The sequence below is a fragment of the Bidens hawaiensis genome, unplaced genomic scaffold, assembly GCF_021521415.1.
Source record: "Bidens hawaiensis isolate Kalapana, Puna unplaced genomic scaffold, B.hawaiensis_p1.1 tig00038987_1, whole genome shotgun sequence".
In the NCBI taxonomy this organism is placed as follows: domain Eukaryota; kingdom Viridiplantae; phylum Streptophyta; class Magnoliopsida; order Asterales; family Asteraceae; genus Bidens; species Bidens hawaiensis.
The window spans coordinates 78,116-93,650 of NW_027496841.1; the positions used below are offsets into that span (position 1 = coordinate 78,116).

The 15,535-nt window shown below is 39.7% G+C and overlaps 2 protein-coding genes across 2 annotated transcripts; both read left to right on the plus strand.

Moving 5' to 3' along the window:
* Positions 1-3,327: 3,327 nt before the first annotated feature.
* On the plus strand, positions 3,328-3,936 carry LOC143590766 (uncharacterized). The gene has a single exon (XM_077071142.1). The coding sequence runs from the start codon at positions 3,328-3,330 to the stop codon at positions 3,934-3,936; it is 609 nt and encodes a 202-aa protein (XP_076927257.1).
* A 2,833-nt stretch (positions 3,937-6,769) lies between these two features.
* On the plus strand, positions 6,770-7,237 carry LOC143590767 (uncharacterized). Its single transcript, XM_077071143.1, has one exon. The coding sequence runs from the start codon at positions 6,770-6,772 to the stop codon at positions 7,235-7,237; it is 468 nt and encodes a 155-aa protein (XP_076927258.1).
* The last annotated feature ends 8,298 nt before the right edge of the window (positions 7,238-15,535 follow it).

The following is a 15,535-nucleotide window of genomic DNA, read 5'->3' on the forward strand; positions in this document are numbered from 1 at the left end:
GTATTGTGATTTTCAGCTGTTGGCGAATATGGAAAGCTAGGAATGATTGTGTTTTTGATCGTAAAATTGTTAGGGTGGGTGATTTAATTAGTGAGATTAAATCCCTAAGTTTTTTCTGGTTTTCTAATAGGTTTGATAAGTATTCCCTGTCTTGGGATTCGTGGTGTCGGTTTACGTTTATGTAATTGGTGTTTGTGGGTGGTTTTGCCTTTTTTTGGGCTGTGTTAATAGAAATTTTCTTGTCAAAAAAAAAATATATATTATTTATTATTTCGAGGGAAGCAGGCAGCCCTACGAGGGATCGTGGAGACGAGCATAAATTTTCTTGAAGTGGTTGGCAAAATAACATAATCCCACGTAAACATTATTATTGTTATTAGTCTCTTTTGGGTTGAAGCCACTGTATGCTTGACGAAAAAGACAAAAAGCAGCCACAACTGAAGGGAATAGGACAGCCGCGAGTCAAATATTTTGGAGGTGTTCAGGTTCTCACCTACTCACTCAAACACGGTTGTCTTATTTTTAATTCTATTATTTTTATTATGAACTTTGTTGAACCAATTTATTATTTTCTTGTTTTCGAACATGATTATTGGCTAAAACTTATCAGTTGCCTAGGTTTTTGAATGAATGTTTGTTGAACTTTGGATTGCTTATCGGTTTTATTGGGTATTGGTGCTGGACTAATATTATTGTAACCAACTTTTTGATGCTTTTAAGATGAATATGCATACTTATTATTAATTTACTTTTATTCAATTGTTCCATATGTGTCTTTGTGAAAGTCTTTCATTGTGTAGACGCATATTAGGTTATCTACTTTGTGTTCGTAACTAGTTTATGGTTTATAGTCGACATACTCCATAGGAACTATTGTTTGAGGGTTTAGAGATTTTAAGTGTTCTACCTATCTTGAGACTAAGAGTTAATAGATAGTTGGGTTGTCTTATTCATTAGGCGGTTTGGGTATAGATCACACGAGAGTTGGTTTCCCCCTTATTGTCTTTTGATTTTTGCTATCCTAAGTCTTTTTAAGCATCTTTAGGTTACTCCTTACGTCCCTTACACTCCCGGATGTATTGTGATTAGTGAGACTGAGAGGTGATCTAGTCATTAGAGTACTTTAATATTGATGGAGAGACTGAGAGGTAATCTAACCAACCGGTTTGCGTCATACGCCCCTTAGGTATTCCTTCTAGGTTACACCCAGGGAATGATCAGGGATCCACTAGGATGTCTAGGGCGTCGTATCTTTAGATACCGGTTCCATCACATTTTCCATAGCCGATAAGCATCCAAGATTCACAAATAGGATTTCAAGCCTAGGTAACGCCTTTCTCATTATTGTCTTCGTCTAAGTCTTTAGAGTTTAAGTTTATTTTATTAGTTAATTTAGCTTAATTAAATAGTCTAAATAATTATTAGTTTTATAATAAAATAAATAAAAATCCAAAAAGAATCTTTTTCTTAATTGTTAGTTTATTTAGCTTTTAGAATCTAGTTTTGTTAATTTAATTAGTGTCTCTTGGGTTCGATATTCCCGGACTTCCCATAGCTATTCTACACTTAATAGGTTCACTTGCCTGTTGCTAGTGGTTTGGTTTAGGGTATTCTAGATTTTTATTACTCGTTGTGCTAGGTTGATTTATTGCAATATTTTTATATACCACTTTAAGCGCATCAAGTTTTTGGCGCCGTTGCCGGGGACACTTGGTAATTGGCGAATTAGATTCTATTTGTTTTTTCTTTGTTTTTAGTTTTAGCTTAATTAATTAGATTTTATTTTATTACTTAATTGCTCTTAATTTCTATCTGTGTTTCGTGTGCTGTAGGGATAAGCTTGGGTCCTCACTATTTTATTTGTTTTTCAGCGTATGCGACGTACCCGTTCGCTAGGATCACTAGAGTTCACTGTGTCTGACGAACCCGAGAGAGATTTTTGTGAGCGCCGTAAGGAGCTTCGGGAGATTACACGTGCTCTACGCGAAAGCAAGGTACACGTTTCAGATTCCACTTTAGATATGTGTGACGCTATTCCCCCTAGGCGTACGGTTCACTCGAGAGCGAATGAGGGAGTTATGGGGACACGGTCTGCTATCACACATCCAGCGATGCCTGATTCTAATAACTGGCATATTCCGCCCAACGTCATGAATTCTATTACTAATTCCTCCTCATTTCACGGACTTGAAGACGAGGACGTGCCGGGCCACCTAAACAAATTCATTCGCATCTGCGACACTTTTCATATCGCCAACGCCACTCGTGGTTGGAAAACCTTCCCCTTGGGTTCATTACTACCTGGGATGAACTTCAAGATAAATTCCTAAAGAAGTATTTTCCGCCATCTAAAGCCTCGCGACTTCATGATCAGATCTATTCCTTCTGCATGGACCCTGACGAGTCATACCCTTTGGCTTGGGAAAGGTTCCATAATCTGCTTAGTAGATGCCCCCAGCATGGTCTGTCCAAATGGGCTGTAGTCGAGAAATTCTATAACGGGCTGACCTTTGAGTTGCAGCAGAGATTCAACACGTCAGCTGGAGGGGACATATTAGAGAAGCTGGATATAGATGAGTGTGAGTCGATGTTTGAGAGCTTCGCCCTAACCGAGCAACGGGGATCATCCGCCCAAGGTACTTCCAAAACCACCACTTCTTCCGCTCGAGGCGTCCATCAAGTCTCGAATGATACTAGCATCACGGCTGCCTTAGAGGCAATTTAGAGGGAAATTAAGGACTTGAAGAAGGTCGTTAATAGGTGCGAGATCTGCCGAGGAGGGCACGACACAGTTGATTGTCCGGTTGATCAGCAGGAGCAGGTGGACTACTTGGGAAATCAGAATAGAGGACAGAATGCCTACGGGAACCCAGGATGGAGGAACAGCTCCAACTATGGTTGGAGGTCGGGAGGTAATGCTCAGGGCTTTCAGCCGAGGCAGGAGCAAAGTCAGGTTAGAGATACAGAGGTGGCAGGGAGTTCGAGTGTGGGGAAGAGCAGTGGTATGGACCCGGATCTTAAGGAGTTTCTATCTAAGCAATCTACCATGCTTTCCCACCTTATTGATAGAGATAATAACATACAGAATAGACTGGCTGAGCACGACACCTTATTGAAGAACCAGCAGTCGTCAATTTTGGAGATGTCTTGAAAGATGGATGAGATGATGAAGCATACGCTACCTAATAAGCAGGTCGGAGCGTTTCAGGGAAGCACTGAGCTTAACCCGAAGGCACAGTTGAAGGCGTGACCACCCGCAGTGGTAGAGGAGGCGATAGAGACCAGCCGCCGGCAGATGATGAGGAGCCGGTGGACGAGGAGATAGAGATGGAGGCTCTTGTGGAGAAGGTTGTTAAGAAGAAGATTGAAGAAAAGAAAAGTCCCGAAGTCGATCTTGCTCAAGGTCCGTATCTTGCTCGTCTTCTGTGGCAAAAGTATGTAGAGGAATATGGACATTTCTTAGACATGTTTAAACAGCTTAAAATCAATCTTCTGTTTGTCGAAGCACTCCAGCATATGCCCAAATATGCCAAATTCTTAAAAGATCTTCTTTCGAACAAGAAGAACCTGGAGGGGCTTTCGACGGTATGTATAAATGAAGGATGCTCTGCGGTAGTCCAGAACAAGCTGCCGGAGAAATTAGCAGACCCGGGACACTTCACGATCCCGTGTTTGTTTGGCAGCTCAACTGAGAGCTACGCGTTGGCCGATTTAGGTGCTAGCATAAATCTTATGCCATATTCTCTATACAAAAAGCTAGACCTTGGCGAGCCGGTCCCGATGCGTATGAGTTTATCCTTGGCCGACCGTTCGGTCAAATATCCGCGGGGAATCGTGGAAAACGTACTCGTTAAAGTTGATAAATTTGTTTTCCCTGTGGATTTTGTTATTCTTGACATGGAGGCTGACGATCAAGTCCCACTCATTTTGGGATGACCCTTCCTGCGTACTGCTAAAGCGCTTATTGACGTCTTCGACGGCAAAATTACACTTCATGTAGGGGAGGAGAACGTCACCTTCGATGTCGTCAAATCGATGAGGAACTCTTGTAGTCAGGACGATTCCGTTTACTTTCTTGACACGCTCATATCTCAGTTCGAGTGTTGTCTTGACTACATCTCTGGAGTAGATTTGCTCAATCAGGAGGACGAGGTTGATGTTCCCCCAAAGCACGACTTGAGCGTTCTTGCTAGCTCACCTCCTGAATACCCCGAGGTGTTCACGGTTGCCGATAGCACCGAGGGATCTAAGGAGAGACCATCGATTGAGGCACCACCGTCCCTTGAGCTTAAAGAGCTACCTCCTCATTTGGAGTATGCTTTCTTGGACGGTGAGGCCGATTTGCCCGTCATCATTTCTTATCGGTTGACGGATGATGAGAAGTCGAGGTTGGTTGGTGTGCTCAAGGCACACAAACAGGCTATTGCGTGGAAACTCGTGGACATTCAAGGCATCAGCCCTAACTTTTGCACGCACAGGATACTCATGGAGGATGAGTACAAGCCTGTAATCCAATCTTAAAGGAGACTTAACCCTAACATGTCGGAGGTGGTCAAGAAGGAGGTTATCAAAGTCCTCGACGCTGGTCTGATTTATCCCATCTCCGATTCTCCATGGGTGAGTCCCGTTCAGGTCGTCCCTAAGAAGGGAGGGATGACAGTTGTCACTAACGAACATAATGAGTTTATTCCGACTAGGATAGTCACAGGTTGGCGAGTGTGCATCGACTACAGGAGGCTTAACGACGCTACTAGGAAAGACCACTTTCCTCTTCCGTTCATTGATAAGATGTTGGAGCGCCTGTCGGGACGACAGTTTTACTGTTTTCTTGACGGATTTTCAGGTTATTTCCAGATCCCGGTCGCACATGAAGATCAGGAAAAGACCACATTTACATGCCCATACGGTACCTTCGCATACAAGCGTATGCCTTTCGGGTTATGTAATGCTCCGGCTACATTCCAGCGTTGCATGGTAGCTATTTTCCAGGACATGATCGAGAGTTCCATGGAGGTCTTCATGGATGATTTTTCGGTATATGGGGACTCTTTTGATCAATGTCTTTCTAATCTTGAGAGGTTGATGAAGTGGTGCATAGAGACGAAGTTGATGCTGAACTGGGAGAAGTGCCACTTCATGGTGACTGAAGGCATTGTGCTCGGGCACAAGATTTCGTGAGACGGTATTGAGGTAGATAGAGCTAAGATCGACACCATCAGTAGACTTCCTCCACCGACTAGTGTGAAATCCGTTCGTAGTTTTCTCGGGCATGCGGGTTTTTATCGTAGGTTCATCAGAGATTTTTCTAAGATCACCCGGCCCATGACTCGCCTTCTAGAGAAGGACATCACATTCGACTTTGATGCTGATTGTCTGAAGGCGTCTGAGTTTCTCAAGGGGCAGCTGGTTAACGCCCCTATCTTAGTAGCACCCGACTGGAGCTTACCCTTCGAGCTCATGTGCGACGCTAGTGATTTTGTAGTCGGGGCTGTTCTAGGTCAGCGGAAGGACAAGCACTTCCATCCTATCTACTACGCGAGTAAGACCCTTAACGATGGTCAGGAGAATTACACGACTACTGAGAAGGAGCTTCTAGCAGTGGTCTTCGTGTTCGACAAATTCCGTTCTTATTTTGTGATGTCTAAAACCATCGTTTATACTGATCATGCGGCATTGCGATACCTGTTCATCAAGAAAGATGCCAAGCCTCATTTGATACGATGGATTCTCTTGCTTTCTGAGTTCGATATTGAGATTAGAGATAAAAAGGGAGCGGAGAATGTTGCTGCGGATCACTTGTCACGTTTGGAGGATTTGTAGAGAGAGGAGTTTAGAGAGGACACCATCGGGGATAGGTTTCCCCATGAGTCGTTGATGATGGTGAGAGTGAGTTATAAGAGCGAGCCAGTCCTGTACGTGAGTTCTGAAGAGGAGGGTCTGCCATGGTTCTCCGACATTGCAAATTTTCTGGCCGAAGGAGTGGTAGTTAAGGGCATGAGTTATCAGCAGAGGAGGAAGTTTTTCGCAGATACCAGCCACTATATATGGGATGAACCATATTTATTTCGTGTAGGCGCCGATCGAGTGTTAAGGAGGTGTGTGAGTAAAGAAGAGGGCCGTGAGATTCGTAGACATTGTCATGAGGGTTTGACTGGAGGCCACCATGGTCCGTCTTCCACCGCTAGGAAAGTTCTGTATTCCGGTTTTTATTAGCCATCGATTTTCAAAGACCTCATGTGTTTGTCAGACAGTGTGATGCATGTCATCGCACTAGTAACATCTCATCCCGTAATGAGATGCCCCAAAACCCTATTCAGGTTTGTGAGGTTTTCGATGTTTGGGGCATTGATTTCATGGGTCCGTTCCCCTCTTCTCGAGGGAACCAATACATTCTCATGGCTATCGATTACGTTTCCAAGTGGGTTGAGGCTCAAGCCTTTCCACTATTGACGCCCAAGTTGTTGTGGGATTTTTGAAGAGGTTGTTCAGTCGGTTTGGTACTCCCAAGGCCTTGATCAGTGATAGGGGCACGCATTTCTGCAATGCCTAGATGGAGAAGACGATGGCACGGTATGGGGTCACCCATCGATTGTCCACCACATATCACCCACAGACGAGCGGGCAAGTGGAGAACGCAAACTGAGGCGTTAAGCTTATTTTGGAGAAAACTGTCGGCAAGAACCGCAAGGACTGGTCTGATAAGTTAGATGATGCGCTTTGGGCTTTCCGCACAGCTTTTAAAACGCCTATTGGGACCACACCCTTTAGGATGGTTTATGGGAAAGTGTGTCATCTACCGGTTGAGTTAGAGCATAGAGCGTATTGGGCGTTGAGATCCGTTAATCTTGACCTGACCCAAGCTGCAAAAAACCGGTATCTTCAAATTCATGAGGTTGAGGAGCTGAGAGATGAGGCGTATGCGAGATCGTGGAGTTATAAGGAGCCTACGAAGGCGTTGCACGATCGGAAGTTGAAGAAGGTGAAAGAGTTTAAGTGTGGGGATCGAGTGTTGGTTTATAATTCCCGTCTGAAGTTATTTCCAGGCAAACTTAGATCGAGATGGGTAGGACCGTATATGGTCAAGGAGGTGTTCCCACATGGTGCGATTGAACTTCAGGATGTTGATGGGAGCTCGTGGAAGGTGAATGGCCATAGGTTGAAGCGTTATATTGGTGGGCCGGTTGATTCGGTTGAGGAGGACGTGTTTCGCTTCGACATCCCTAGGTTGATTGATTGATAGGGATAGGACCTCGGGTGAATACCCGAGTGTAGAGTTTGTATATGTTTGTATTTGTTTTCTGTTATTTTTGTATTTTGAGACGATTTTTAAGTATTAGAGTCTGTTTGATGTCTGCTTTGGGTGCTTTGAGTTTTGTTTTGCAGGTTTGGATGCTATCGTTCGTACTCAATCTCCATTCGTGCGAGGGTGTTCTGAGCTTATTTGATTGTGGAGGGGACCCGTTGTTAGGCCTTGGGCCAAGTTGTTGGGCCTTGGGCCAAAGTATTGGGCCTTGGGCCCAGTTGTTGGGTCTTGGGCCGGAGTGTTGGGCCTGAATGGCCCATTAGGCTAGAGTGTTGTTACAGTCTAGTTTAGTAACGCGTTGTGTATAATTTACAGGCCCTTGCTTGTGATTGTGCTCTTAGGGATTTCCTAGCTCATTGCAGGTGTTCGGTTGATTCAGGTGAGTTCATGATGCCCTTTTTACTCTTTTACGTTTTGGGCTAGCATACACACCGAAATACAATTTTAAACGATTTTACTCGTTACAATGATTTGAATAGTTTTACATGGTCTCACTCGTGATGGTGCATTTTGAAAGCTATATTTGAATTATTTTATATGGCTTAGGATATTTTAGACTCGTTCATGGTCTTGTGTCCTTAAGGTTACATACACTATTGATGGTCTAGACTCGAGGACGTTAGCAGACTTGGTAGTAATTGAATATGAGTAGACCTATCTACTTAGTTCCCGTATGGGATGATATATATATATATATATATATATATATATATTTATGTAGGAATATATATATGTATGTATATATGGAGGTATGTATGTACATATGAGGATATGTACCTTATAGCCTACGATTGTGTAATGATATTTAGTTTCTCGTGACTAAGAATGATGTATGTAGGCTTATTGTTGTGTGTGTGCATGGTGATTCACTGCCGGGTCAAATATATTACTCGGGTTGTACCCATGGTGAAGAGGCCAGTGTGACGTGATCATCATTTTGGCGGGTCAAATATATTACTCGGGTTTTAAAATCCCGTGGTGAAGAGGCCCGTTGGATGTTGAGCCGTGATCGGGTCAAATATATTACTCGGGTTGTACCCGTGGTGAAGAGGCCCGTATTACGTGCTTGGATGTATGAGCCGGGATCGGGTCAAATATATTACTCGGGTTGCACCCGTGGTGAAGAGGCCCGTACCCCGTGCTTGGATGTATGAGCCGAGATCAAGTCAAATATATTACTCGGGTTGTACCCGTGGTGGAGAGGCCCGTATCTCATGCTCGGATGTTTAAGCTGTGACCGAGTCAAATATATTACTCGGGTTTGACTCGTGGTGGAGAGGCTCGTGTCACATGCTTAGGTCTTACCGCGTCCGGGTCAAATATATTACTCGAGTCTTGACTCGTGGTGGAGAGGCCCGTGTACGTGTGTTCGACGATGATTGTATTACTTGGTGAATTATATATAATTTATTTTATTTATACCTTCTCTATTGTTTATAACTATAGCTTTGAAATAAAGTATGAATTATTGTTTATGAAAACTTGAACTCACTCAGCTCAAGCTGACTTTGTGTGTATGTTAGATTGACTTTCAGGTTGAGGATTAGAGATTTCCACTTGGACGTGCTAGAGACTACTCGGACGGTTGAAGGCACATCTAGTCGAAGAATTAATAACGCAAACTGTTTCTTTTAAATTATTACCATAAGTATTTAAATTTTAATTTTGGTCACTTTCCTGGTTTTGAGAATTTTGATGTTATCTATTCCGCTGTTTACTACTCTGAAACGATTTTAATGAGATGAAGATTTCAAATAAAACGAATATTTTATTTGCATTTGATTTTTGCACACTTGCACCCGTGTTTGGGATTTTTAATACTTAAACTTTTCCGCTGTTATTTACTCTGAACTTGTTTTAAATACAAAGAATTGTTTGGTTTTAAATTTTTGTGAATTTGTGGATGTGATTACCAACTGTAGGATTCCTGGGATTCGGGGTCTTACAAAACATTCGAAATCTTCGTTGGCCATTAGTATCCTAATGACTGAGTTCACTCTCTATATAATCTTTCAAAAGTGTATGATCTCTTCTCCATGCCGCTTGGCCAATATATTGAAGACATCCAGTTCGTTGACTACGGTTCACACTTACAATTCTATTGTTTCAACTATTGCGATTAAATACCCTCATTTTCATGCAATGGATGCCTTATAAATCCGCATTAGAATCCATTCATCTGTGCATCATTATGCCAGAAAATATGCTAGCAATACCAACATATATTATTATTTTGTACAAGAAAGAGGGTTGACAGTGGTTGCAAACTCTTTCGATACACAACTTAGTTTACCATTGCTAGTGCGTTGCCATTTAAATATCGTTGTAGTCTTGACTACAACACCTTAGTCCGAATACAGTGTAAATCATTTGTTCCTTTTAATGATAACCTTTTAATGGGGTCTCCTTGACATAAAAAGAATAAATAAAGCATTTACTTGGAACGCATTCGTCAAGAATTTGTAACCATTTCCATGATCTGGCATCTTTAGAATCCTAACCATTTCCATGATCTGGCAATAACATTCCTTGGAACACATTCGTCAAGAATTTGTAACACCATAGACATTTGTGTCCAACATATACACTTAAATTACGCAAATTCATCGTTCGTAGGAATATAAATATCTCCACTAATTTAAAGGACTTAACCTCAATTGAATTTCGGGACAAAACTCTAGTAACACGGGGGAGAATGTGACACCATGCAAATTAAGTCGTTTTACGTACAATCACTAAACATGATTTCTTTATGTTAATTTCCTCTATATTAAAATTTGTTAAGTATAATCGGATTGAGTTTGGATTAAGCCCTCGCATGCATAGTGTATTCTATCTTAGTAATTTAGAGTGATTACTCGAACTATTGGATGTTATCTGATGGATATAAACGTTGGTGATAACTGGTTTAAACGACTCAAAATATATTTTAACAAGCCTATAAGCATTGAATTCTATGATATACCACTGATTATATTTTATAATAATTTTTATAAAATACCAACAACAAATAGGAGACGAATTTTGAGCATTTATTATTTATTTAAAATCCAACGATGTGTTGTAACTCTGCCACGTAAATGTGCATACATTTAGGATTCGAAATTACTATCTTATCTTCTATGAATATCACTTAAACATTATAAACATCTCAATTTAAGAAAGAGGTGTACAACTTATAAATTAACCTAAAAGTATCAAATTTACACATATAGCATGGAGTTATTTTTTTCTCTACCAAATTATCATAACTTGCATCCAAATTTAAATAAAAGAAAAATCCCACACCACCAAATCCTTTTTCTGTATGTTGATATGCAACATAACCACACACATGTATTTATATGATTATTTTTGAAACAATATACAACACCCATGAATATGGAAATTCGAGTGATTGGTTAAAGATATTTTATCAAACTCAATCATGACAGCCTCAATATTTTTACCAACACAATCTATCCTTTACCTTCCTCCATTCCAATATCTAAAACAAATTGTTTAAATACCGTTGCTTTTGTTGATTGTTTAACACTACACTCCATTTTCATATAATAATAATAATAATAATAATAATAATAATAATAATAATAATAATAAAAGAAATAAAAAATAATACATACATGCTATATATGAAACACTTAGATTCTTTGAATCAATGCGCATCAAATTAGCAAAACTCATATTCAACTCAAACACGCTCTTAACTCTCGTCATCTCTATCTGTTTTCTTCTTTAAGACCATCTCCAGTATGGACTTTTTGAGATGGTTTTTAGGTGTTTTACACCTCATCAATTCTTCCTTATTGTGAGAATTATTCTTTGGATATGTTTTCGATATTCATTCGTGAGGAAGAACATGAAAGAATGGATAAATTGTGAGGAGGTTGAGCCATAGGGTGGGGGGTTTGGGATATGAGTTAAAAAAAATTAATATGTATATAAAAAACACTTTATTTATCTAGTAAAATTATTATCAAATGAAAGACGGGACGTGATTTCATATCGTATGAATAACGTGATTTCATATCGAGTCTCAAAAACCTGTGAACTCCCCAACCATTGTGTTGACTTTTTAAACGTATGTTTTTAATGGAATTAACAATGCTCATAAGGAAATATAAAGATGGGACCTCAATGCATAATTAGAATACCTTTTTGGATGGATTTTGCTTGTATAGCTATGTCAATGTTTAGGGTCACATACGAGAATTCTCTATTTGCGTTCAACTAATTTTGCTTGAAAACATATACTAGTTTATAAACGTTTTTAAAAACTATTGGTATCATAATACATATATGTCGGCGATAATCATATGCTAACTGTATACATGGCGTCACGTTTCCGCTTTGGAGGGGTGCGACAAATTGGTTACAGAGACATTGGTTATAGCGAACTTGAGGGTCTACTCTATAATTAGTAACTAAAAAAAAAAAAGTTTTGTCGCATGAACACACATTTGCGTAATCTATACTACATTGTATGGATATTGTTGTCACATTGGTTTCATCTTCATAATATACTCACACTGTGCATCCCGATACTAAGCCATCAATCTCTAGATCACTGTCGTTTCATGAGCTATGTCGCGCCAGTCTTGGAACCCGCACCAGCCAACCTTTGTAGTGACTTGTTGACTGTAATATTAACCAATAAGGAGCCAAAATGAGCCGACAACATTAATGTACCGTAATGGAATTAGTACCGGTGACTCCACTAATGGGAGAACCAAATTGATAAAATGCTACCATAAATCAGTAAAGAATAAGAAAGGTCCCACGAGACTGCGATTAAAAGCTGACAAATCAAGTATATGACAATATGGTGAGACTAGAATACTTATGGCTGTTTACCACCCAAGAAAACCCCGTGTCCATTTCTATTTGAATGTTGCATAAAGGCATAGAGGCTAACATACGCGAACTATAGTAGATTTAGGGGAATAAAAACTATTCTCCTGGTGTTTAAACAGAACCATTAGTGCAATATCCTATCTTGAGGACTCATTCATATGACTCTTCCTCGTAATTCTCTCACAAAACTTCAGCCCTTTCTTATTGAAAATTATTTTATTGTCCATAACAATGTTTTCGCATGCTACAATGCAACTAAATGGATGCTTCGTTTCCCATAACTAGTATTAATAATTCCAACGTTGATCTTTATGTGGCAGTTATGTTCTAAAACCTTTAACCAATTCTTAGTCTTATTTAATAGTTCAAGCTAGTGCGATACCAACAACTTCCCAGACAAAACTTCCATGGGTAATTTCATGCTTACAAAATTCATATTCTTACATCACGTTTACATAAATACCCACGTTTTCAAACTTTTTTTCTATAATGGATTCATATATTACATGGTTTTGAGTTATAAATTATAAAACCTATTTAATCAAGGTTATCATTCTTATGTGAAAAACTAGTTTTCTTTTCATGACTCATTAAAATAAAAAATAATAAAAAAAGACCGTCATACTAGTCTTACAAGACAATTATAATATACTACTTACAAGTTTTGCAAAAACTTTTGGTTGAAAATTTATGATTTCCATAACAAGTATGTTCACCATGTCAGGTACCAACCTGGACATGTGGTTGAACTAGGTAGTGTATTCGCGGTGTGTTATTTTCTCCGCCTTCAGATTTAGAAACTTCATCTCAGCCCATTCCACCTCAGCATCAGCACAAAACCTTTCCATAACCATTTCCTTCAAATCTTCCCACTTCATAGTCGTAAACTCAGCAGGGGTCTTTCTTTGCTCAACGGTTTCCCACCAAAACATCGCCTCTTCACCAAATGACTAAGTAGCAACACCTACAGCTTGGTCGGTACGGCACTTGCTAATGCGGATGACCTTATCCATTGTGGTTATCCAATAAAGAGTAGCAATTGCGTCACCCACACCAGTCAGCTTAGGCGGGTCACAACCCTTTGAAGGTTCTGTAGCTGCACCCACCTCGGCCTTGTTTTCCTTCATCAACCTTCACAAAACGAACCTCACTCGACACTTCATTTTCGGTCTCTGTATCCTTATTACTACTCTCCCCAGTCTTCTCAACAGTCTTTGCACGACTTTCAGTAGACTTGTCTTGTTGAAGATTCTTCATTGCAGTAGCAACTGCCTGAGTAATAGCAGCTTGAATAGCAGGATAGAGTTGATACCCTTCCTCTCTCACAGTCATGCTTCTTTCATCACCAGTTTTAGTAATCAGTTCTTTGGAGGTTACTTGGTTGACACGTGGCCTATCATGGCGTCACATGCGCCCTCCTTGTCCAGCAGTCGTCTTAGCACCAGCCATTCGAATTCCAAAGGAAAAACACAAATTGTCATCGTTCTAGGAATTACTTAGTACAAGACTAGTAAGGTAAACAGTTAATGACAATGGCCAGTCGTAATTAACTAATCACATTACTCCCCTTGTCCTTCATACTTCCCTTTATGATCACACTTGTGCTAAATTCTACAACTTGCATTAATCATACATTATAAACATTAACATATACTTATCTCTAGCGATCAAGCTAGCATTTATATCAATTTATACCAAATCACACATTCTAGTGCATGAATTTAGTCATGTACTTTAACACATACTTGCTTCCATACTAATGCATTCTAACATTCAAATAAATTAATTTCTCTACTACTCGTGAGCTTGCTTGGGTGGCACATGGCTATTCGTACTATCATCCTTCCTCGATCCCATTCTCTGTTTGAGTCTAAGCATACAAAGGTGCTTAAATCTCTCAAACTTTGCTCTAGTACCTACTTGTAAGGCCCCGAGCCCGGGCGCCCTAGTTTAGTGTTGTATTTACTCATAAACATAGTTTGTTACAGCGGAAGTCTATACAAATCGCAGCGGAAATTTAAACATTTATAAAATACTTCTAACTCTAGCTAGATCTTCAATATGGATAGCCTCGCGCGCTCCCCAAGCTTGCTCATCAATAATACCTGCAAGCATACTAAAAGTCAGCTACATGCTGAGTGAGTTCTAACATTTATTTCTTTTCATAAAATTTTGATTTATAATTAAATCGCATTCTTTAAACATTCATACACAATGTAACACTCGTCTATAACTAGTCTCGTACGTACTTGCTCATAACTGAGCCTTCTATTCTTACTTGTAACCGAACCATATCAAGTTAGAGGGATTTTCCATCCTAACTCATTGCTCATACATGAGGCCCGAAGGCTCTACGCACGAACATGTACTCGTTCTTCTCTCTATAACATCCATTCATATCTATATACATATTATTGTTCTATGCAAATATTTGATAAGGCTTGCTCCCTACCTTCTTTCTGTTCTATCAACTAACATTTACCCATGCTACTAGTATCCATAGCTAGACCATATATTCACACAACGTATATCTGTGCTTTTAAAATTATCATGCCATGCAATCGTACTACATTTACGCACATAATTAATAGCTACTGTACTTATTATCCCTAAATGGACCACATATTCGTTGTATCCATAACTGGACCACATTATCTTTTGTATCCATAACTGGACCATATTATTCTTTGTATCCATAATTGGACCATATTATTGTTCGTATACATAACCGGACCATATTATTCTTTGTATCCATAACTGGACCATCTTATACATATTATTCTAATCAATCAATTCATTGTATCTATAACTAGACTACATTACTATCACAACACATGCCCGAACACAACATAGCCTTTTAGTCTTTTATTGTACTCGTGCTCATGTTTTCTCTTCCATAGCACTTTGTTGTTTCCATAAGTAGAGCATTTGTCTATCACGTACGTGTCTGCATACCATTCACGAGTATTCGTGACGTGGATAGGTATAAGGTGCTACGACTCCCCTGGTGCCCACATCATGACTTACTCAGTTCTTAATACATTCTTAACATTAGTAGTTAAATAATTTTATTACTAATCTACACATTTACTTTCTCTCTTAAAACATATCTTGTTCGTCTTTTATCTTCTTTCTTGAGTATGCATACAACCCCAAAACGTTTAAGGAAAAAGGGGTGGTCTAGAACTCACCTGTAGACAATTTCTGTCTGATTTAATAGTGATTCCTTTCCTTATTTGAGCTCGACTGAACGTATTAATTTTCATTCTTTAAGTTTCTTTATTCTCTTAAGTTAACAGAGTTAACTTTTAAGTTAACTAAACCGAACGTATAGCCTGCTCAATCTGATTATATTTGTTCAACGAACTTAACTTTATA